Source organism: Cetorhinus maximus, chromosome 15 (genome assembly GCF_964194155.1).
Source record: "Cetorhinus maximus chromosome 15, sCetMax3.hap1.1, whole genome shotgun sequence".
In the NCBI taxonomy this organism is placed as follows: domain Eukaryota; kingdom Metazoa; phylum Chordata; class Chondrichthyes; order Lamniformes; family Cetorhinidae; genus Cetorhinus; species Cetorhinus maximus.
The window spans coordinates 71,850,217-71,876,218 of record NC_135893.1 but is presented as its reverse complement, the minus strand read 5'-3'; the positions used below and the strand labels follow the sequence as shown (position 1 = coordinate 71,876,218).

At 40.6% G+C, this 26,002-nt stretch overlaps 1 protein-coding gene across 3 annotated transcripts in view; it reads right to left on the bottom strand.

The window, feature by feature from the left end:
• Nucleotides 1-336: 336 nt before the first annotated feature.
• The window catches only part of fbxl18 (F-box and leucine-rich repeat protein 18), a 37,535-nt gene continuing 11,869 nt past the window's right edge, over nucleotides 337-26,002 (bottom strand). For all 3 annotated transcript variants that reach the window (XM_078558619.1, XM_078558620.1, XM_078558621.1), the window contains 2 exons: nucleotides 20,225-20,443; nucleotides 337-1,690 (listed from right to left, as the gene is read on the bottom strand). In XM_078558619.1, coding sequence (XP_078414745.1) covers nucleotides 1,534-1,690; nucleotides 20,225-20,443 — 376 coding nt within the window. In that variant the 3' untranslated portion in view covers nucleotides 337-1,533. The remainder of the gene's footprint in view (nucleotides 1,691-20,224; nucleotides 20,444-26,002) is intronic.

The window sequence follows — 26,002 nt, the reverse complement described above, 5'->3', positions numbered from 1 at the left end:
AACTGCACCAGCTTACAGCAAAGGAAGCCAGGCACAGTAGCATATGCAAGGTCCCAGCTGGGAGCAGCTAACTGAGCACAGAGATGGAGCCTGGGAACAAACTGTACGGTCTAGGGTCCTCATCAACTCAACCACTACAGGAATCTTGTGTTCCACCCTGCTCAGCTTGCATTGCAAACACATTGAAATGCAATCTCACTTTATCTGAATAAAGGCACAATTCCAGCGTTGAATTGATAACCTGGAGCAGAGGATGCAAAGATCCAAATAAGAAATCCATGATACGTGCTTCATGATGATGGAATTAATAGTGGCCAAAAATACGCCAATTGCCAATTCTGACCAACAGTAAAATGGTGTAATAGATTTAGATTACCTTTGCATGTGGTTTTTCAAACAGTAAATGCATTTAGCACAAATAAATGTAGTCTATATCCAGCTTCCCCCTATATGCATGTTATACAATTGTCATAGCCGCATTTATGTAGAAGCTAGGCAAGTACATAATGGAGACAGGAATAGAAAGAAATACTTTTAGGGTTAGATGAATAGGGGTGGGAAGAGGTGGCACATGAGCATAAACGCTGGAATACAGTAGCTGGACCAAATACCTGTTCTAGTGCTGTAAATTCTATGTGTGTGCATATGTACACAGTGAATTAGATTCAGAGACTTAGAAATGGAATTGGGAGTGGCAGCAGTATCATTTTGTGCCCAAACAAAAGCAAAGCAATTTAAAAAGGCAAAAAGAATGGTGGAATACTTTGCCAGAAAATAGGGTACAAGTGCCAAGAGATTATGCAAAGACTTTACAACACACCAGTCAGACCACACTTAAAGAACTGTATTTAATGCTGGTCATCACATCACAAAGAACATATACAAACACTTAAGAGGGTGCAGAGAAGGACAAGACTGATCGCAATTGTAAAGTGTATGAGCTAAAGAAAGATTACTGAAGATCAAGCACTGTCTAAAAAAGCAGCAGTTAATCTGGGGACAGGGCAACAAAAAGAGAATCTAGTCTAAACTTGGTTGCACTGATTTTTGCAAAGACTAAGCAGGAAAAGACCAAACCAGAGGATTTAATCTAGTGAAAAGTAAATTAAGCAGCAAGTAGAGGCAAACATTAGTTATGCTCAAAACACAATGAATGCTATTCTGGGAGAGTATTAGGGAACTAGGGCGATGAGTGTTGATAGGTTGTTACTTGTCCTTGGCTTCTCATGTTCTTATTTCCAATTACTGTGAAGACTACAGCAGGCACAACATAAAACTTGTTACACAAAATCCATCACTATTGGTGTTGACCCAAATTCTATGGAATTTTGCAGGAAAACATGGCAACAAAAAAAAAACTTCTGTAATTTTCAAACTTCAACCCTTTTCTGGTTTCCACAAGACAGTAAACATATGGGAGCTTTATTTTAAACAACAGTGTCATTGACAGGCAGAAGAAATTCAGGAGAATAGTCATACATGGGGTCATCCACACTGTATTCCATTCCTTTTCCTTCTTGGCAACATTAAGTATCACCACCAGAGATGCAGAGGGTCTTCTGCAACACGACTTTTAAATAGAGTTATTTCATCCAAGTGCATCATCGGAACATCTCGGATGATGTCAGCAAGTCCTTCATGAAGGAGTGGGAATATGGCCACGTTCAGAGCAGGCCGGTCAGTCTGGAAACTGGAGGATAACAAAAGGCAATAGGTTAGAAAGATAGGTACAGACATAAAAGAAAAACTCACTTCCTGCAATCTTTAATGACACTGTTGATGTTAGATGTGAATTTATAATAGTTCATAGGTCAAGGCATCAGGTTGTTCTTTTGCTTTACACATGAAACAAAAAGCAGCACCTGCAGAGGCCTGGAAAAGAGCTATTACTCTGAATGGCTGGTGATGGAATGGACTATGGGTTGTGGAGGTGGAAATGTTCTCCAGCTATATGAAATTCCTAAACTATTGCTATTTTTCATTTTTACCCACTTCAGTGGAATTTGTCACGCAGACCAATAAAGTCCTGAGCTCAATCCCCAAATGTGTTGAGTTTGCTGTTCTCAGTTGTAAAGGTGCTAGATTTACCCCTAGGTCTGTGGCTGAGGTAGAGGATGGATGTAGAGGGTGGGGAAGAAGAGGTGGGAGTCAGCTACACTTCCTGATCTGAAAGTTATCCAGTGGATCTTGCTTTAAGGGTTAGCTGTGATGCCCACTTTGATTCAATAGTTTGCTAAAACTCACATATGAAGAGGGAAAGGTATCAGAGGCATGCTGGAACTGTACATTAGGTATGAGTCAGAACCTTCAAGGGGAGGCAAGAAAACTGCAATGGAGAGGGAACTAAGACACATACTGCTTTTGAATAAAGACACCGAATTCCTGCAAATAGAAACCAGTGCAGGTTTCCTCCAGTTTACTGATAATCAATTTGCATTAATCCAAGGGGACCTGGACAGGCTGAGTAAGCAGAGGTTGATTATGAAGTTCTCTTCAGCTACAATGCCCTAAGAGAGCATTTGCGACCACGTACCTCTATGTTAATCTTGCCCTAAACGTGTCAAACATCTTCGTTGGTGGTACATTCATCCAGTTTGTGAAACTCTTTAAAAAGATATTTTTTTATGTTCATTCACAGTATGTGGGCTTCGCTGGCTAGGCCAGCATTTATTGCCCATTCCTAGTTGCCCTTGAGGTGGTGGTGAGCTGCCTTCTTGAACCGCTGCAGTCCATGTGGTGTAAGTACACCCACAGTGCTGTTAGGGAGGGAGTTCCAGGATTTTGACCCAGCAATAGTGAAGGAACGGCAATATATTTCCAAGGCAGGATGGTGAGTGACTTAGAGGGGAACTTCCGGGTGGTAGTGTCCCCATCTCTGTTGTCGTTGTTCTTCTAGATGGTTGTGGTCGTGGGTTTGGAAGGTGCTGTCGAAGGAGCCTTAGTGAATTCCCGCAGTGCATCTTGTAGATGGTACACACTGCTACTACTGTGCGTCGGTGGTGGAGGAAATGAATGTTTGTGGATGTGATGCCAATCAAGCAGGCCGCTTTGTTCTGGATGGTGTCAAGCTTCTTGAGTGCTTTTGGAGCTGTGCTCATCCAGGCAAGTGGGGAGTATTCCATCACACTCCTGACTTGTGCTTGTAAATGGTGGGCAGGCTTTGGGGAGTCAGGAGGTGAGTTACTTGTTGCAGGATTCCTAGCCTCTGACCTGCTCTTGTAGCCACAGTATTTATATGGCTAGTCCAGTTCAGTTTATTGGCAATGGTAACCCCCAGGATGTTGATAATGGGGGATTCAGTGATGATAATGTCACTGAATGTCAAGAGGCAATGGTTAGATTGTCTCTTGCTGGAGATGGTCATTGCCTGGCACTTGTGTGGCAAGAATGTTACTTGCCACTTGTCAGCCCAAGCTGTCAAAATTGATTGGATGTAGCTTTCCAGGGTTCTCAGCTTTGTTTTCATGGCTAATTTTGAGTTGATTATAATCTTTTTCATATTTTTGAAATGCATCTTTGGCCATTCCAATCCTTTGTCTTATTTCTTGGTCGCTCTTTCCGTCCGATGTTAACAAAATTTGTCTACCTGTTTAATCGTTACATTTTTCACTGTGATCTTACATTCTGGTATGATTTTCTTTTTGGGCACTACTAGACATTTCGTTTTCTTACAAACTAAGAAATTCTGTACAAAAGTAAACTTGAAAGATTAGCTAGAAAAACAACCGGAAATACAAAATTAACCAGCAATATGCTTGGGCCAAGGGAGTGGGAAAATTATTGGGGAATTTGATGGATAAGTTATTAAAACCAGTGAAGGATGTAAATAAAATGTAAACGAATAGCTATTTATAAAACCAAGTGGGTAATACTGAAGTTGTAAGTTGCCTCAGAGAAAGCTTGCATCTAGAGTCAGTCTGTAACCTCCTCCAGCCCCACACCTCTGAGATCTCTGCATTTCAACTCTGGCCTCTTAGAAATCCCTAATTTTAATCATTCCACTATTGGTGCCCACACCTTCTGCTGCTTGGGCTTTAAGTCCTGGAATTCCCTTCCTCACCCCCTCTGCCCTCTTCCTCAAAACCTTTCATAAGATCTACTTTGATCAAGTTTTTGGTTATATTCCTAATATCTTGTTATATGGCTCACTCTGAAATGTTGCTCAATAAATGCTGCTGTGAAATATCTTGGGATATCCTACTACATTAAAGGCACCATATAGACGTTAAGTCTTCTGAAACCATTCCTACGTTCATATGAACTGGATTGAAGCCTACACTTTGTAGGCTATAGTATTGAAAAATTTAAGAGTCTAGACTAGGGCTGTTTACATGAAAAAGGAGATTTTTAAGATTTAGATTAACTCAGTGTTTTGTTTTTAAGATGGAATGCCAGGTGCAAAATCAATTTACATATTTTGTTTGGCATCAGTTCTATAATTTTTAATAAAAAGAACCATTTATTAAATTAATGAAATAGACAAAGATAATAGAAGCCAAAAACATCAAGAGGTAATGGAATCCAATCACCCAGGGTATCAACATTCCCCACACACCTGCAGAGGTGCTCCTTTAAAAAAAGATCCTGCAGGCCAAGAATGAAGTACGGTCATGCAACTTGTGTGTGGAGGGGCGTTACTTACCTGCAAGCTATTTTAGAATAAAATCACATCTTTGGAAGAGCCTCAAAAATGATTTCTCAACTAATCGGTATTTTTATGTTCTAAGCTTAGGCTCCCATTTACCTCAGGGCTGAGGCTAAATTGTTTAATGTTTTTGCTGTTTACTGGGACCATTGAACAATTACACAACTGTTCTCATATTGAAAGTTGAGGCAATACTAAAATATGTCATCTTACTTAAGTATGGTTGGGCTTAAAAACAATGCAGTCTTGGCAACCTTCTACCCCAACATATATTTACCTACAATCTTCCTCAAATATACCCACTCCACTGGGTATATATAGATATATACCAAATACAGTGGTATTTTCATTGGAAACTCAAGGGTGGTAATGCTTGGAACACTGAAGAAGCATGCTGAGGTAAAGGTATGATTACTTCACAGATGCAGCTGCCCTTTGGGATTCACCCAAATGAACACAGACAGCAAACATTTGCAGCCCATCTAACTGTACGTGGTATGACATGCAACCCCTGTTTCACATGCACTTTGCAGATAGGGGTGGGCACTGGGTAGCAGAAACTGCTGTCCCCACCCCCACCGCAAGCTCAAAGGATTTAGAGACCAATTATAGGATCACTACGCCAGCTGAGATCAGCAAATTAAATCCCTGGCCTTTCCTAGTCTGTTATCACTGGTAGAGCATTTACCTACTAAACTAATCAGGGTATTTATTTAATGGAATTGAATGTAAATAGAGTAAGATTTACACAGTTTTTTTATTCTCTCTAATGAAAGTCATGCTGTTTCAGAAGACAGCAGCATTTGGCTACACAAATGCTCATTTAAGGCCATAGGTACACTTTCAGTAGGGTAGGTGTTCAGCCAGACATTAACATTGGCAGACTCAGCATAGACCACAGATCAAAAAGATCACCTTGCTGTCTTATCTGGCTCAGTGCAAACCCTTGCAATTCAATTTCTTTTATCTGTACAGGTCAGGAGATCTAACCTCAATAAGATATGGAAGAATCTCAATTCTTCCCCTTTCCTGTGGATTATAAAGGGTATATGAATCAGGCCAAGCATTTCACATTCACTCACACCAGACGTACAACTCCACTGTCTACCAAATTCTCCAAAATGTCTGGGTTTGTTGTTTTTTTCTTTTACATAAGTGCAAATTTTGTTAACAACAACAACTTGTATTTATATAGCACCTCTAACGTAAAGCAACATAACATTAACAAATAAAACATGTAGCAAGAGGCTGCTGCAAAGTAAAAAAAATCAGAACCATCAAGTTAATAATATCCTAAGGCTCCCACACAATAATTTGTTTGATGACTTCATGGCTGTTATCTGAAGTCTTGCTTCACTATGTCATAAGGTCATTCTATTTAAGGTGTCATCATGTAATGGTAGGACTTTAAACTCCTCCACCACAAAGTAAAAATCACTGATTAACTGCCAGATGTCAAAGAGTTAAGGGTAACAAAAATCAAAATGAAGGACGACAATCTGAAGAAAACTGATTTATAAAAAAAAATTGAGTATTTATATAATAGGGTTAGGAGAAAGCATTACATGCTTTAAAGCCTTTATGACACAGAAGTGCTTTGATGTTCAAAGCTTTACTGAAAGCAACACAATCTTCATGAAAGTGTCAATCTCCACCAGCTCCAAAGGACAACATTGCTCTTCCACAATTTGAATACGATACAATGTAGATCTCCCACCTGTGCAAATTGTGAAGCTTATTACAGTGGAAGGGAATGACATTTATATTAAATATATGGTGAGAGATGAAGGTAATTATGATTAATAAGACAAGCCACAACTTATTTCACGTGTGAACATTAAACAGTCTTTGACAACAGCAGTTTGCTTGCTTTTCATTTAAAATTTACTCAAAAACTTCATAAGGTTTCTCAGAATAAAAAAGATAATTGAACTGTATTATACCCTGTGCATTTATCATACAAATAAGCAAACGAGCTCAATTAACTCAGACCTTTACCTCACTAAAAGGCAAAATTATTAAAAATATAAACACAGCACACTGGTATTGTATGCAGACAAGCAGAAAGTTTGAAGGAATCTGTTCAAAGAATAGGGAGTTTGATTAGTTGTATAGCTCCATCAGAGTCGGCATAGAATGGCCTATCTTCTGCACTGTTTCATATTACGATTCTATGAATATTGTGAACATTTTCTATCTGAAAAACATTTCCCAGGTTGTGGGGAGTATTGCGTAATTGACATTGTCTGCATGACCATGTATATTTAATTTACTTCTTATACCCAATACCACTATTTAAGATGTTTTTGCATGTTCATTCATAATCAATTTATAAATAGTTTGGATTTGCACAATTCTTCCTACACGTTATTGTTTACTACTCAATCCATGACATACCGATGCCATATGATGTGAAACACAGAAATACAGAGCAATAGGGTCCCTCAAGTTCCAACCTTGGTCTGTACTGAGTTAGCTAACCTCCTGCAGGAGTTCAGATGCTGCAATTGGTTTTGATCATTATTCAGCAACCTCTGCTTAGAAAAAGTATATGCAGAATCAGGCAAGGGCGAAACTGGACTTGAATGTAATGTAGCTCGATGGGTGGGTGGCATGTTGGTGCACACTGTTCAGACTGGCAAAAAAAAGATCTACTGGGGTGATTACTGGCAGAAGTGTATGGACAGTGTGTGTTGGTAACAAAAAAACAAGGCCAGGGTTTTCATTCCTCACTTCTTTCCGATGCTGCAGTGTCCGATGAAGGCAAGATGTAATGCCTTCCATAGTGGAACCGTCTTCTGACATTCATCAAGGCTTGAACATGAATAATAACCTCTTCAGCAAGGTACCAGAGGGCAATCTCTACTTCTAGATCCCACCCTAATAAAGCTCACTGATTTCACGGTGATACAAACCATAAATAAATAAAAAGGAAGCTCTAAAACAGGCAGAGACAAATCTTAAAGAATCACAACGCAGTAGCAATCACAGCTGTAGAGAAGGCTGCAGGCAACATGGTCCCACCCAATTATTGAAAGAGAAAATGCAACACCCATACAGGAAAAACATGTGTTATTGAGGGGTGAAGGCAGAGGAAGAGAATAGCAAGCAGGCAAGACAAAGAAAGAAAAAGAAAACACAATCTTATTCAAATGGATTTTAATCCCAGTGAAAGCTTGAATTGAAAAAACTTAATCAATAAAAAAGGGCCTAGTTTGATCATATGCCATCATTCAAATTGTTTCCTGCTCCTGTTTATACTGCATATCTGCTCCAACTGGTTTAAGCCCAATCTCTCTATTCAATCCTTCACCGCTTTTATGGCAGCTCAGTCTTTAATACAGAAACATGTTTTGCTCCAACTAAAATGACCCATGAAGAAGCCTCAAAATGGGCTGCAAACGATTCTGAAAAAAAGTATCTCCCGCACCAAAGCAATTTGGAGCCTGGTCAAATAACTAGCCAACATTCACTGTCCAGGCATACACATGGAACAAATAGTCTTGACAGCAGGAGCCAGTGTGCCAACAGAGGTGTACTCCAATCAGGTCATGTCCACACCTCTAGAATAAGTGAAAGCTAGAAGGAGGGGGAAAGAGGGGAATTAAAGCATAATCAGACTGCGCACAATCATGAAATTATGACAAGCTCTTTCTTGTGAATTACCTCAACTTGGTTGCTGTAAATTACTAACTTAAGATCCAAATATAAAATAGGAATGTTATTTTTTTGCTATTAAACATACTAGCACACAATTCAACATACTGTACTGCCAACTGTAGCCAGAATGCTTTTGCTTGACAAATCCCCACAGGGGCAGATGGAAGTCTTCTTGGCCCATTTCACCAACCTCCTGGTGGGTAATTACAGAGTGCCACTGGCAGAGACCTGGCAGCAAGCCATCTGGCTACCCTCTTGGAGGAAGACTTGAAAAAGAGGCGAGAACAGAACTGAAATAAAATTCCACAGGAGATTTTAATCATCTTTCAAGCACATGCATTTTGAGGTGGGGGAGATTAATTTTTGATCAGTATTTCTCACTTCAAAGGTACATATCCTACTATTACCTGAATACAGGCAATCCTTACTTCCTCCACTGCTGGAGGCAGAGCTAATGGATGTTAATTTATATATTAGATAGAAGTAGGTTGTCAAGCTTTTGAAACATGTACGTAAAACTCTGAATTGTTGGGTTTGCAACTATTCATTGAGGAGCTGTTCCATTGAGCTGTGTGTGAAGTATGAAACAACTGCTTTGTTACTGGTGAATAAAAGTGTCACTGTTTACACATTAAACAATAGGGTCAAGGTTCTTTAAAGGTGCATTTTAATAAATAAAAATGCTACAAGGCACCAGCACTGAACTTCAGGGAGGGGAGGCATCTTAACTAATTACTGCAGTAAAGGCATTGCATGATGGATGAGCAACCTGCATGTCAGACTGGAATTGCTGATCTGTTCTAGGTCTTCATGTCTTTGCCTTTCAAAATAGACACAAAAGATCCCAATAATTTATGGAGTTACCCGCTACTGGTCTTGAGTACAGTGTTCTCATTCATACACACTCCCCTATGCTATTGCTGTCAGTTTCTTTGACCATCTGCTTGCAGATCAGACGTACATGCAATGATGGCCTGGGAGAAGGCATCACCATGGCAACATTCACTGCAGAACCAGCAGAAGCCATTAAAATACATACATTACATAATAGCATTTAGTTAACAATCACACTAATAATGCACTTCAAGGGAAAAAGAAAATCAATCTAAATTATTTTGTTTGATTTCTGGATTTGAATTTCTTTTAAAAATGAAGTTTATTAACTTAACCTACATCCAGTGAGCTGCACAACCCATATACCTGATGCCATGCTAGGTAAACGATGGAGAATAGCCCAATGGGTCACTTGTTTCTTTAAGACTCCTGTTACATGAAAAAAACTTGCATGTATGTAGGCCTTTTCACAGTCTTAGGATGTGCCAAATGTCACGACTCACTGGGGATAGTGCGCTGTAATATCAAGCCCCACTGTTCCCTGAGCCGTGACAAATGTGAAAGTTTGACCAAACCACCAGATTGCCCCAAATCTACCTAACTATTTAATTTAGGTTAACAGAATACGAGCACCAGGTTTGTAAACTTAAAAAGTAAATAACTGTTTATTGAACAAATTGTTTTTAACTAGCAGCAAAAGAAAGAAATATGAACTGCTAACTTCTAACACTATAGCTTAAACTCTACCCCTTCTTACACACACACACGGCTTTTAAGGGTCAGATAAAACAGTTCAATAGCACCAATCCGGAGTATAGGATTAGTAGGGTTGATTTTGATTGATGTCTTCCAAATCCCTTGCAGTTTGCTGTTGATGACACAAGGTGGTCTCCCAGCACTTTCAGTCTGTGGTTCACTGGTTGAAAAACCTTGCTTTTCAATGTCTCTACTGGTGATTTTTCCCCTTTTCCTCTTGACAGGGATTTTTCAGAGAAAGCAAGTTAGGGATGTGACAGTTAGCCAGCTAGCTATTGACAGAATTGCTGGAATCTTATAAAACACAAGGGAGAGGGGTTTCAGGTCTTCCCTCTTTGCAGCAAAGAGCTGTTCTGTCTGCACTGTTACCACACAAAACCCTGGTTACTTAGTCAGGAACCAATTAAAATGCTGTCGTTAGGCAGTTCCCCCAGTCCAGAACTCCTTTCCGGCACCATCCTGTTCTCTCATGGCACCCTATGTTCCAGGATAGCAACATTGTAGGTATTCCTCATCCTGTTCCAGTGAACATGTCTTTCAACTGCAGCCATGGTAGTTTTTAAAGCCACAGTCCAAGGAAAATAAAAAATAGATTCTTTACACAAAGCACTTTACAGCCACTTAAATACTTTTGAAGTGTAATCACTGTTGTAATGCAAATATGACAGTCCATTTGCACACAAGGTCCTATAAATGGCGATGTAGTGATAACCAAATAATTTGCTTTAGTAATATTGTTTTAAGATATTATTGCAATTTGAGTATTGCTGAAAAAAGATATTTATTTTGTTGAAGCCTTTCGTTTTGCAATCAGGACAATTCACAAGATTACCAAATGTGAAGGGTACAATTTATACTGTACGAGAAGAGAATGCTAATTGGCAGAGACATTGCCATGGAGAATGCATCAGTTGATGGTAACTCACAGTTAACTGCCAAGCATTATCTGAAATTTAAACCAGGCAGCTTGACTCTGATTGGTCAAGGCATTGCCCTGAGGAATGAACCAGCAAACTGCTGTTACTTATTTTGTTTAGTTGAAACAGGTGCAATGTGTGTACCTATTCTGTCTTCAAAGAACAAGGCTCTGCATGTATTAATATATGTAGCTTCCATTACACGCAAATGCGCCACACTGCGAGCCCAACTGGAAATCTTAAACCGGTTGTCAACGTAATTCTTAGCATACTGAGGATTATTTAGCAAATGTTGTCCAGTCACTGAATCACATTTAAATGTTGGACACAGTGTTTCGAGTTTTGCAAATGTGGGCTGGTTGGGTACGGTCTGTATCTTGCCCGTTGTGAACAGTGGAAGGGACATGTTTGATATGAGCCAGTCTTTGGGATGTACAATATACATACCTAGCATCACACTGGCAGTGAAATTCATATACTAAATATTATTGCAATTTCCATATTTTATACAGTTATAAAAGATTTGATTTGTCAGGAACCAGAAGATCCAATGTATAGAATAGTTATCAACATTCCCCAAACTCTGCACAATCTCCAGTTATAGCTGGGCAATGCAAGTCCAACTTTCATCAATATCAACATCCAGAAACGTGCACTACTGGTGAGTTTATTCATCAACAAAACCGATATCTTATTGCTTGAATATTTAACCAAACTATGATGGTTGACATCAGAGTAGTTGCCTGGCTAAATTAGACAAGAGGTGAATTTAGCATGAAACATCAAAACATCCTGAGCCAACAACTGTATCAGACATTAGTTCAATGTTATCTCACCATTAGCTCAGTAAGTCTGCCAAGCCAGTTCCAAGTTGGGATCATTGTATAAATAAATGGGAATCTTATTGTGCCTTAGTTCCTAGTATTTGTACCTAAATGTTATAATGATCTAGCAAACCAGAGTCCTTTGAACAGCTGCTTCTATTGCCCAAGTGATCATTATTATGAACTAAATATTGATGCCTTGTTTTTCTGGGTTACACAATGTAATCTGATATTAAACTGGCATTTAACTGCCTAAATTTACAGATTATGTACAGGTCAGTCAATTTATTCACCTGGAAATCTTGGTGTGATTTATTTTCCAAAACATGATCAGGTATCAGCAACTCAACTTGCCAACATTGATAGACCAGATCATGTGGTTTAGGGTAAGATACATTTTACAATGCTAGGGATGAAGTGAACAGTTAGATATATTTCTCCTGAGCTTTTTTTGTACAAAGTATATTTTAAAAAATAGCAGCACTTCAATGTTTCAAATTTGTGATCCAGTCATTTTTGGCAATAGTCAGTAAGCTATTTCTAAGCACCAACGGGGAAGTGGAAAAAGAAAACAACACTCCCATCATAAGCTTGCTCATCCTTCAACAAACAAAGTGTCTTTAGGATTGATGCCAGCTGTAGCTCAGTAGGTCTCACCTTTTTCTCAGAAGGGTGTAGGTTCAGTCTCACTTGACACTTAAGCATCAAATCTAGCCAAAGGATCCAAAAATCTTTTGGATAAGAATGTTAAAAAATAGTGGCTACACTTCAAAAATACTTCACTGGTTGTAAAGTGCTTTGGGACATCAGGAGGCCTTGAAAGGCAATATATAAAATGCAAGTCAGTCTTTAAGATAGCTCCCCCAATGACTCAGTGGGGAAATAAACACTGCGTAATATAGACCAGTTAGTGGGCATCACCAAGGGTGTCATTGTGGATGCTATAATGAAGATGCATCCTTATGCTGGTGAGGGGAAAACAAAACATTAGCCAGGGATCTCATTTCTGTATTGCTGCCCAGCTGGAGGTACATGTATATGGACAGGGTTACACTCAGCAGCAGTAGTTTCAATAGCTTGCTCAATAACCACTATCCACATTCTGATATGAAACCTTGACAGCTAGTGGCTGCTGGAATTCAATCTGTCACTCATTGCATTGGACACCAGGCTAAAAAAATGGAAACTAAATGAAGCAGACAGGTACAATTAAGCAGGCCCATACACAAAAGAAAACACATACACCTTGGTCTACTTAGTGTGCTAGTTAGCTACTACACAGTTAATTTCCCCTGTAAAGTGTTTTTTTCTTTTCTCATCAGTAACTAATTAGTTACTGATTTTAATGTTGTGCTTATTTCCATTTAAAATTGCCAAAGCTCTTCTTGCTGTTCCTCCTTTAAACTATAAAACAATGCCACAAACAACTGAGTCACAGAAAAGAAATGGCTTGATGCCAGATAAGATTCTTCCTCGTAACCAAAATGGAATATACTACAATCATGAAGTGCTCCACTTAATGACCTTAAAGTCTGAACTTTTCAAATGAAAAGTTCCAGATAGTAGTAGAATCCAGTTTGGGATTTTGATTCCTCCCTTGGAAGCTAGTCCTTCATACCAATGAACTCAATCATGTTTAAATATCTGTATACCTCTACCTTATTAGATTTTTGCAAGTGGCAGGTTCAGAGCACCAATGGTTAGAGCAACATGTCCCCACTCACCAGCTTGTGGATCCAGATTCCCACACAGTGCTCAGTGACGAGTGCAATAAGTTGCGTCATTGAGCTGATCAGGTGGCACCAAAAGACCACTCCCATTTGTTTAAAAAATCCAGGTGTTTAAAAAATCCATCCTGAAGATTTAGGGTGCAATGAAGACATATATCCAGCTCCTTACATTATATAATGGGAGAACCCACAGAAGATGTATTAAATTGTCAGCTCAGACTCGGCTGGGTCAAAAAGTGCTCTAAATTAGAAGAATTAAGTGCCACAGTCTGTTATACATAAACTGATGAAGACGACTGCTCACTAGCTGAGTATTGGGTGCCTGTTTTGCACTGGAAAATTCATACAGCTTGGTTATTCATAAGTTAGTTGCCTGTGACGTCTGCACTTCAGAACAAAGGCTGGCTTATTTCCCCCGCCTATTCTCATCTCGCTGGTGAGATTGCAGTAGACAGATAGTGCTAACTAAGCCTAGAAATCTGGTCTTCAATGAGGCATAATGCATGGCTAATGAATAAAGGAGTGCATCTGTGCTTTTTCGTATCAGGATGCACTTTCAGATTTCAACCCCCATCCCCCCCACCCCCACACACTCCTGCTTTTACACATCCACAAAAACCCAAGACTTCTATTTTCACTGATTTTTGGCATAACACTAAACTTTATAAAAGTAGAACTAGGAGATATCTGATGCTCAATTTCTTTTATATGCTTCAATGACAAAAACAAAGTTTAGACCTTAACTGCAACTTTGAAGAGAAAATTTGATGCACTTCAGGCTGAAGTGTTTCGTGATCAAAGAAAAATTCTAGGTGTCCAAATAATGACTATGTTAGGAATCAGGAGAGTTTTAAATCAGTGCAGTGAGCTTTTGCTAAAAAACTGAAAAAGGATGTGAATAATGCACCTACAACATTAAATATAGGTCAGTACAGGCTGCAGATATTTCTTCCTCTTCATTTTTCTTCCTCTTCTGGAGGCAGTAGTTTACGGTGAATTAGGATTCCATGTGCGCTAGCAGCTCTCCTGTAACTCATCTCAGTGGCCAATCTTCAGCTAGGATACAGAGCTGCCGCAAAGTGCATAGATTCTGTCACTTGACCACAAACACATACTGCAACAGTGTCACAGAATAGTGATGAAATATAGTTCTACCTTCCACCTGCTCCAACAGTCTCCCAACTCCACCATTCCCGTTCCCCAACCAATTGGCAAACTCAACATAGAGCCGGGATCCAAACTTGAGACCAGCTTGAACATTATGGCACAGTATCGCTGCAAAATCAAAACACTGCAGATATCGGTTCTGACAAGAGGTCACTGACCCGAAATGTCAACTCTATTTCTCTGTCCGCAGATGCTGCCTGAGCTGCGGAGTATTTACAGCATTCTCTGATTTTATTTTGGGACTACCCCTCTACCCAATGAACAGTCAAGGGTGCTTTCAAAATAGGAAGCATATCTATATCTGAAATAAACACAAATATAAAAACCAAATACTAGAATGAATGGAAAATAAAAGGTTGAATACAATGAGCAGAGCTATCAAAGAAAATATTAACAATGAAGATTTCTACTTTGTAACAAGTAGTAAACACCATTAAGCTGGAGGTTTCTTCAATTGTTCTTTCACTCATTTCTCCCCTCCTTGCCCTTAAGTATTACAGGCCGGAATGACCTCAAGATATTCAAGTCGATGTCAAAATTGAGCCTGGCTCATTCCTGGCCAGTTGGTGCTTTCATAGTCTCAGCTTACAGATGTCAACAGAAGTCAAATGGCAACTAGAACGATCCCCCAACAAGGAGTACTAGCCATTGGGAAAGAGAGGGAGAAATAATAGAAAAAGGAGGTGGGGGTGGTGGGGATTTAGGCAGTACTGCATTTGTGTTCTACTTAACTAAAACACAGAAACAGCCAATAGCAAATAAATCAATAGCTTAACAGGTCTATGACTCTGTGACACTCTGTTAGAGAAATCCTCCAAACTGCTTTTACGACCTTAATTTTGGTTAATTTTAGCTGAGCCACTAGGTGGAGTGCCTGCTCAACAATACACGGTTCAATTTGTGGACAGGCAGCATTCTTTTAAATCTAAAAGAAAAAGACTTGCATTTCCATAGTGTCTTTCCCATGCTCAGGATATCAGAAAGCACTTTGCAGTTAATGAAGCACTATTGAAGTGTAGTCACTGTTGTAATGTGGGTAACAGTAGCAACTTGTGCACATCAGGTGATAAAATCCAGTTAATTTGTTTTTGGGTTTTGGTTGAGGACAAACACTGTCCAGGACATCAGAGAAAACTCCCCTGTTCATCACCAAATAATGCAATAGGATATTTTACATCCACCTGAGGGACCAAATGGAGCTTTCGTATAACGTTGCAAGAAAAATGGCAACTCAAGACAGTGCAGCACTCCTTCAGTACTGCATTGGGTTTTTATGTAATATTGTGTAGTTTTCTCTGTAATATTGACCCAGAGGTGAGAACGTTACCCACTGAGCCACAGCTGACATAGGCTACTACAAACATGGCTCCTGTTGGTGAACCAGAGTCATCTGTGGCCTGGATCCTCACAGACAAAAGCAATGCAATAAATACTTTGAGAAAAAGCATGAGTGGGGATAGTGGGAAGACAACAGAAGATACAGCACAGTATAGATTGAATTAAATTGTGACTGCTGATTTGGAAGAAACAGGTTTAAAAAATTGGCAATTAATGCAAACTATTAGTATCCATCTCAAGCCTGAAGGGAGAGTTACTGCATCCGATTCATAATTTTTGGATAGGGTCATGTCCTTCTGCCACTGGAAAAACTACCAATATTCATTTTTAATTCCTACCAAGCTGACTAAATTTTCTACATTAACACTTCATATTTTCATTCAAATGGATCGTCAGCGGCTTTCAAGTAGAAACCTTGCTTATAGCACCAAGTCAGTCATGTTGAAACGATTTGCCAGATCCACCATGACTGATAACCCACCTATGAATGCACTGGTAACCCACCTATGAATGCACTGGTAAATGTGGCAAACCTGTCTAAATAGTTCCTCTGTATATTCCCACCACATCATCTGCAAATTACTGGAAATAAACTGTGCATCCTAAAGTTACTAGAGATTAAAATCACAGAGGTTGGCAGAGGGATTATCACAGTGGAAGGATTCATCTAGACATTCACCATGAGCCAATATGATCGATAGAACTCAAAATAAAGGTTAATGCTGTTTTCCTTAAAAATATGTGCCATCTTTTCCAAGATGCTATTATCCTTAGAAGCTGGATGAGGATCCATTTTGCCCCGGCACGAAGGAATCCATAAACAGCAGACTGCAGAGCACAACATCTAACAACTAGCTGTCAAAAAGCCATTCCATACTACTTGGTGTGATCTGTAACTGATTTCATCACAGCAGAAAGTGTGAACCGTGAATGCTATGGGCTTCAAAGAAGCTAGCAAGGGCTCACCCTTTTTATTCTACGTCCTTTATTAATATCACTTGGCCTCATATGATTAACTTCACACCAGTGAAAATATAGCATAAATAAGCATGGGGTGGTGAAAGTGAGAGAAGACAAAACCTCCCACACAATAACCTACAGCATGGTGACACTGGGAAAATAAATTGGTGCATACGTCAGGCCACATTTTCAGAGAGGTGACCATAACAGAATCAGCAATTGATTCAGCAGTGGCCACATACTTAAAATCCAAAGTATGCCCTGTAAATGGACCGGTGTTGTAAGCAATCTACAAGGAACTCAAAGCATGCATTATAGAAGCTCGGGTTCATAAGGGAAAAAAAAATCCATTCAACTCAAGCCCTTTGGGCAACATCTTAAATTGGGGAGTGAGCAAAAGAGTGCAATTCACTATGCTACTAGGCATTGCATATTCTCAGCGTCTCTTTTCCTTGCTATTAGTTTTTCCTTGTATCTCCCCTTCCGATTGTATTTTTTACCCCAGCCTTTTACACTTCAACACTCCTTAATTTAAAGCTGTTCTTTCCTTCTTCCCTCCCATTTTCTCCTTCCAAAGTGCAGCTACCTTCAAACACACATACATCACACACGAGAACGTAGATTACAGATAACATTTTCTGGAAATCCAGAGGGATTAAGTACCTCTATCCATTATGAAAAGGATAATGTACACATGAATCATTTATGAGTTCACATCGACCGTATAAATCAAACAATCCACTAATAACTCTGCACCACTGCTGCTCTTTTATTCACACCAAACGTGCTCGAGTGATGCAGTGCAAGAGTAAGAGTAAGATAAAAAAAAATACTGAACTATTTGCAACCATTCTGCTGAAACACCATTTAGAGATGATGTTTAACATATCACAATACTAGCAGTAAAACACTTAGAATACTTTAGTCCCATTCAATTCCATTATAGTGTTTAGGTTACAGAATAGGCTTCATAATGCGCATGTATGAAAGGTAGAAAACAACTAGTCTGATACCTCTTACAATATCACCCCCTACTGAAAGAGTAAAGAAATCTCAAAATGCTCAAATTGATTTAAAGTGATGTTTCAAGCCTTGCTATTCTAACAAGCAAAATTACTCTTGCTCCGATATGCAGGGGAGCAGAAAGAGACAGCATCTGTAGAGCTGTCCTATATCTAGGGTGGAGGGAGGATATTATGACAAAACTTCAAAATGTTTTAATGCAGCTGCCCAGTGCTTATAAAATGTACAATATTTTCCTATTGTTATCTGCACAAGACTCAACATTTCAAAATAGTTTGCTGTAGTGAAACGCAGAGTTTCTGCTGACTGCAAGATCCGTGCACCAGGGGACAGCAGTATTAACAACCCCCATTAACCCTCAAAAAGAAATACTAAGTACTTCAGACCTCAAACTATTTTTTCTCCATGCCAACCTCCAATTTTTTCCTTCTTCTAGAAAGCAATTATTGGTGCTGAAATATGGTGCTCTAGCCCTGGTAGCCTTCTGGTACCTTCATGCGTTAAAGTCAAGGCAATGTTAATAAGTTACATAACCAAGATGACTTGGGATAGGAAGCAGGGTGGTATCACAATCATTGATGGGCATCCAAACATACATACTTTCAACAAGAATCACTGGATAGTAATCAGAAAATGGGAGTGCCAGCTGTTTGTTTTTATGCTTTCACAGGGTGTGGGGGTAGTTGGCTAGGTCAGCATTTATTGCCCAATCCAAATTGTCCTCAAGGCAATGGTGAGCCGCATTCTTGAACCGCTGCAGTCCATGTGGTATAGGTATTATACCCCACAGTGCTGTTAGGGAGGGAGTTCCAAGACTTTGACCCAGCGACAGTGAAGGAATAGCAATATAATTCCAAGTCAGGATGGTGTGGAACTTGCAGGTCATGGCGTTCCCATGCATCTGCTGCCCTTGTCCTTCTAGGTAGTAGAATTGCAAGTTTGAAAGGTGCTGTCTAAGGAGCCTTGGTGAGTTGCTGCAGTGCAACTTGTAGATGGTATACATCGCTGCCACTGTACGTCGGTGATAGAGGAAGTGGATGTTGAAGGTGGTGGACGGGGTGCCAATCAAGTGGGCTACTGTGTCCTGGGTGGTGGTGTTGAAACTGCACTCATCCAGGCAAGTGGAAAGTATTCCATCACACTCCTGACTTGTGACATTATTACTCCCCCCCCTTTACATAGTAACACTTGAGGCCAATTGTAGGCCCCTCTACAACCATCCAAGCTGAGCTCAGTTAAACCTTCCAGTTGTGTTATCAAAGTGCCACACCAGGTCCTGTATCACCCACACTCTGAACCATCAGAAACTTGGGGGGGCTAACTATATTTTTGTATTCCAGCACCTAGCATCATAAATACAGCCAAGGTGACAACCTGAGCAGGAACTAGGCACCTTGTGGTATAATACACAAAACGTTAGTATGCAGGTACAGCAAGTAATTAGGAAGGCAAATGGAATGCTGTCATTTACCACAAGGGGAATGGAATATAAAAGTAGGGAAGTTTTGCTGCAGCTATACAGGGCCTTGGTGAGGCTGCATTTGGAGTTCTAGGTACAGTTTTCATCTCCTTATTTGCAAAAGGATATAATTGCATTAGAAACAGTTCCGAGAAGGCTCACAGCTCATTCTGGGATAAAGGGCTTATCTTATGAAGAAAGGTTGATCAGGTTGGACATATGCCCATTACAGTTTAGAAGAGTGAGAGGTAATATTATTGAAACATACAAGATCCTGAGGGGATTGGATAGGGTGGATACTGGGAGGATGTTTCCTCTTATGGGGGAGACTAGAACTAGGGAGTACAGGTGAAAAATAAGGGGTCTCCCATTTAAGACAAAGATGAGGAGAAATTTTTTCTCTCAGATGGTCATTAGTCTCTGGAATTCTCTTCCCCAGGAAGCAGTGGAGGTTGGGTCATTGAATTTATTCAAGGCTGAGTTAGATAGACTTTTGATAGACAAGGAATCAAGGGTTATGAAGGGCAGACAGGAAAGTGAAGTCGAGGCCACAATTGGATCAGCCATGATCTTTATCGAATGGCAGAGCAGGTTTGAAGGGGCGAATGGCTTACTCCTGCTCCTAAGTCCTTTGTTCTTAAGTGTTTAAAAATGGTATTAATTATGAAATGTTAATTCCTTTAAATAACACTTTAACCAATGTAAATGTATTGATGGGATAAGAGGCAACCTGCTGGTTATCTGATGAACTTTAGCATTTGTCAGACCCATTAGCCCTCTGATGTACTTCCGCATAAGGCATTAGAAACCTCATGCGTTGGCTCCTTTTACCTATTGCAGCTTTGACTTGCTGCTTGCAGATGCAAGCTATTTCCCCTCCCCCCCCCCCCCCCCCCCGCCCCCCCACTTACCCCTGAATCAGTGCTTGCTGAAGGTTCTTGCACGCCACTAGAGTTTCTCCTGTGAACATGTGACACATGACAACATCCGGGCACTTGGTCATGAATGATATCACTGCATCGTGCTGGAAAGTTCCGTGCCGAGAGACAATGCAGAATCGTTCCAGTGATGAGCAGTGGCCCAGTGCTTGGAAGAACTGCGCACTTGCTGACAAGTATGGCTGTTCTAGTCTGAGGGAGGAATAAAACGACAATGAAATGCAAATCAGACAAATGTGTTCTACAACCTTGTAAAGTACCAGCTTTCAAAGTACATCTGCACTTCTCATCAAGTCCATCCCACCCAAGAAGGTTCAAAGATAAATTATTTGTGCAATAATAGAAACATATGCATATTTTACTGCTTTATTAAAACTTCAACTTTAATTTCTGTCTACTTGGAATGGGTCTAGTTGCCAATTCGGGCAGGTCACTCCATCAGTACTAAGTTGACAAGAAGGAATTATATCTATATTAAAAAAATTCTTGTATCTCCACATTTCCTGTCAAATTTTCCCTATTTTAAATTCCTATATCCGCCTTTAGAATGAAATCTGCCTACATAAACTTATCACGCTGTAATTCTGCGCCCTTGACTGTCGTGCCTCAGGTTTACATTCCCAGCTCCTATCACCTGTGTCATTTTGAACCTCAGTAAGTAGCTGCCCCTTGAGTTTGAAGACAGAGATCAGCTGGACTGTGTCCCCAGTCAAATAATCACCTTCTGGCAACAAGCATGAAGACTAACCCCTTAGTCACCAAGGGACTTTGTTGGCATACCCCAGAATTGTACCTCAGCATGAGTCAAAGTCTTCAGGAGAAGTTAGTAAAACAAGGAGGAAGCTCACCATGCAATGTCTCGGCTTCCAAAAACAATCACTTTTCTAAAAAAAACGTTCAGGACATGTGAGCGTCACTGGCAAGGTCAGCATTTATTGCTATTAAGGCAATGTGTGAACTCACCCAGCAATATTCTATTGAAAGAAGAGAACTGGTTTGTTCTCCTGATCAATACAGTCACCCTGCTGGAAAGTGTACATGTGGACCTTGAGTGAGCACGTTTGACTTTGCCGTAGCCAAATAGGAGCCAGCCAAGTTTCACTGTCTTAGATCCATAGAAAAGTTACAGCACAGAAGGAGGCCATTCGGCCCATCTTGTCCATGCCAGCCCGAGGACACCCAGGTGCCCTTTCTAATCCCACCTTCCTGCACGCGGCCCATAGCCCTGCAGCTTACAGCACTTAAGGTGCAGATCCAGGTACTTTTTAAAAGAGTTTAGAGTTTCTGCCTCTACCACCAACTTGGGCAGCGAATTCCAGACACCCACTACCCTCTGCGTAAAAAAGTTCTTCTTCACGTCCCTCCTACACCTTCTGCCACTTATCTTGAATCTATGTTCCCTGGTTCTAGAATTCTCCACCAAGGGAAACAATTTTACCCTGTCCACTCTATTCCCCTCATAATTTTGTACACCTCAATCAAGTCACCTCTCAGCCTTCTTTGTTCTAAGGAAAATAACCCCAACCTATCCAATCTCTCCTCGTAGCTACACTTTCCTAACCCTGGCAACATTCTTGTAAACCTCCTCTGCACTCTCTCCAGAGCTATTATGCCCTTCCTGTGGTGACCAGAACTGCACAAAATACTCCAGTTGTGGCCTCACCAGTGTTTTATACAATTCCAACATTATATCCTTTTACTTTTATATTCTATACCTCTGCCAATAAAGGATGAAGAGCAGCTATTTTGATGACGTGCACCAACAAATATATTCATATAGTTCTTCTCACATGCAGAGTAACTGAGTGTGATTTGGAAGGAGGAGGAAAGGGATGCCAAGGATACAGAACAAATGGTAAGAGGAAGAGAGAGGTGATGATTGATATGTGAAGGAAAAACTGAGGAGAAAGCCAACTGTTTCTTGTGGAACTCCACGCAACATCAATCACTACTACTAGGAGAGGTCAGAGAAAGGGCTGGGAAAATTGTTAAACCACATCTGTTGTTGGCGACTTGTGTCCTACCACCTTAGCCTCCTCCTGCTTCCCTCCTTAACCAAGTAACAAATTCTAGATGCCCAGGCCTCTCAAACCACAGAACCTTTCTTCCTTGATGTTGCCAAACCAAAGTGCAGTCTTTCCAGATTCTCCCACCAAATGTAGTATACCCAATCTCCACTAATTACTCCCATAACCCAAGTGTACATGGTTGAAGCCTTCCAATGAACCCACCCTTAAAGCCTCTGACACGTGCTTAAACCTCAGAACCTCTTCCCCAGTTTCTCTCAGATTCTCTTGCTGACACAATCTAGCCCCACTACACTCCTACCTGTCAAGTAGTTCAGCCACCACCTTCCTCCTAGTGTCACAATCCCATTTTGTACTCCCAATTCCCTAATGGGAATTAGTTCCATGCCCAATGACTTCAACACACCTACCACAGGCCACATCACCTCCATGTTTTCTTAAGGCCCTACGTCTTATTTTCTCCCTTACAATAAATTTATCCCTTCAGCTCCCTGGCAGCCTCTCCCTGCTAAATCTCAGTCCTCAATGCCACCTTGGCACATGTGCCATCTTGCTGTGTAAGCTAGACTTCAAAATTAAAGTGACAGGTATAGAAACTGAATACAAAGAGGGATAGGGATATGTGTGAGAGCCACAGTGATGGATTCAGAAAGGTACAAGAGAAAGAAACTTACATAGTGACAGGAGAAAAGAACAGTGAGGAAGCCAATGACAAAACTAGAGAAATGGAACAAGGCGCAGTTGCAGGAAAAAGATTTGCATTTATATAGTACTTTTCATGATCACCAAACATCGCTTTACAGCCAATGCAGTATTTTTGAAGTGCAGTTACTGTTGTAATGTAAGAAATGCAGCAACTAATTTGCACCCAAGTTCCCACAAACAACGTGATAATCTGTTTTACATAGGATATATGGCACAAAGAGGCCATTCAGCCCAACCAGTCCATGCCAGTATTTATGCTCCACTCGAGTCTACTCCCATCTTTTCTCATTTAAATCTACCATCATAACCCTCTATTCCCTTCTCCCTCATCTGCTTGCCCAGCTTCCTCTTCAATGCATTTTTACTACTCACTTCAATCACTCCCTGTGGTAATGTGTTCCACACTCTTACCACTCTTTGGATGATGAAGTTTCTTCTGAATTCCCTATTGGAGTTCTTGGTGACTATGATGGCCTCTAGTAATGCTCTTTCTCACAAGGGGAAACATTCTCTTTGTATCTACCCTATCAAAACCATGTTATTTTTTTACTGAATGAGGGGTATATAATATTGACCAGGACACCAGGGATAACTTCCCTGCTCTTCTTCAAAATAGAGCCATTGGATCTTTTGCATCCACCCAAACAGGTTAATAGGACCTCGGTTTATAGTCTCAACTGAAAGATGGTGCAGCACTCCTTCAGTACTGCACTACAGCATCCGCCTTGATTTTTGTGCTAATGCCCAGGAGTGGGACTTGAACCCAGAACTTTGCGACTCAGAGGCAAGAGTGCTCCCACCGAGCCGTGGCTAACACCCAGGAAAAGAACTCTGTTTTTACTTTTCTCCACGAACACCACCACAGATCAGCTGTGTGCTACATGATACAAGATCCTGGCCATTCCAGATCTGCATCTTCTTTAACCCAGTGTGGGCAGCACCACAGATGATGTTTTCCATCCAGTATGTGTCTGATACACCATAGTCTTACATACATACACAAATTGATATCTGCCTCAAACAACAACAGTTTCATCCCCCCCCCACTGCTATGACTATGGCAAGTCTTCCTTCAGCCTGCACCATTGTGCAAAAATGTAGCAAGCAAAACACATCAGTACATCCATTATTCTCATGTCATCTGGCTCAATGAACACCACCATGGCAGATCTTAACCAAAAGAATCAATTTATTTCATGATGGCTGTACTTTACTTCCAGAAATTTTCCTCATGAGGATTCTATATTCAACCTATGGATGGATATGCAAAAAAAAAAAAATCAAGTCTTGTATTTGGAAATGTTTGTCCAGATTATCACTCTTGTTTCCTGTGTCACAATGCGAGTGTAAGACCTCGAATCCTTCACAAAGAAACTCAAACATTTGCAACGGTTTCTCCACTTACCATCACTTACTTTTCCAGTCTCAAGTGATGCTGGTTTGTGCCTTTTCTAGGCTTAGTTTCACTTTCGAAGATCTTAAAAGTAACATTCAATCTGTGGGCTTTGTTGATTCACTAGGGAGGAGAGCAGGAAGGTGGTGGGATTGAAAAGAAGGGTCGGGGCAATGGTGGGTCGAGGAGGGTTGGAAAAAGTCGAAGTGATCAGGCAATGGGGCAGCAATTTTAGGGGGAAAGACAAGAGGGAGCACAGGGTGGAAATGGAAATGGAGAGACAACAGGAAGGTTATGGAAAGGGAAGGTGGATGAAAACAGGAATAGTAAGAGATGAGGGTAGGTTTAGTAAAGATGATGATCAGGAGAGGAAAGAGGACGTGAGTGGAAATACAACAAAAACAGGGAGAATCTGCAGGTGCTGTCATTGGCAGCTGCTTTCTATACCCCAGTATGAAAAGAAAGAGACCCAAAAGAAGGGTGCAGGGTGGAAAAAGAGAAACAGCAACATAAAGATGACAGATAAATGATAAACCTGTGCAATATTTAAATAAAACAAACCAGACAGGCAAGATAAGCTGTGGTTGTTAGAGGCCAATCATCACAGCCCTAGGACATGGTTGCAGGGTAGTATCCTAGACCCAACCATCTTCAGCTGTTTCATCAATGACCTTCTTTCCATCACAAGGTCAGAGGTGGGGATGTTGCACAATGTTCAGTTCTATTCACTTTTCCACAGCTAATAAAGCAGCCCATGCCTTCTTGCAGCAAAACCTGGACAACATTCAAGCTCAACATCATCCAGGACAAAGCAGCCTGCTTGATTGGCACCCCATCCACCACCTTAAACATTCACTCCTTTGGCCACCAGCACAGTGGCAGCAATGTGTGTACCATCTACAAGATGCACTGCAGCAATATGCAGAGGGTCGTTTGATAGCATCTTCTAAACCCACAAGCTCTACCACCGGGAAGGAGAGGAGAGCAGGTGCACGGGAACACCACCACCTGCAAATTCCCCTCCAAGCCACACACCACTCTGACGTGGAACTAGATCGCCATTTCTTCTCGGCCAATGGGTAAAAATCTTGGAATTCCCTTCCTAACAGCACTGTGGGTGTACCTACACCAGATGGCCTGCAGTGGTTCAAAGTGGCAGCTCACTAGCATCTTCTCAGGAGCAATTTGGGACACAATAAATGCTGGGCCTCGCCAGTGACGCTCACTTCCCATGAATGAACAAAATAACGCAGCAGCTGTCTGGCCAGTACAAGTCACATTAGGTGGTAAATAACGATTGGCTGTTAAACCCTGTAGATGGTGATGCAGAATTCCCTGTAGCCATAATTCCAATCGCATAAACGCTATTCAAATCTGTAGTCTTACTTACGTTAATTGGGCACTTTAATGAATAAACATTTGTTGGGTCAAAAATATTACTCTCAGGGGTCTAAGTATTTGTCTCAAAAAATCAAACTCCACAAACGAACAATGTGGCACTGAACAAAATTAATCAAGGACAGAATAACAAAAACTGAGGAAAAGGAAAGTGCTCCATTGATGCAAACAGTCATAATCTTTTTCCCCATCTATGGCATACAGAATGAAATGAACAATTCAATAAAA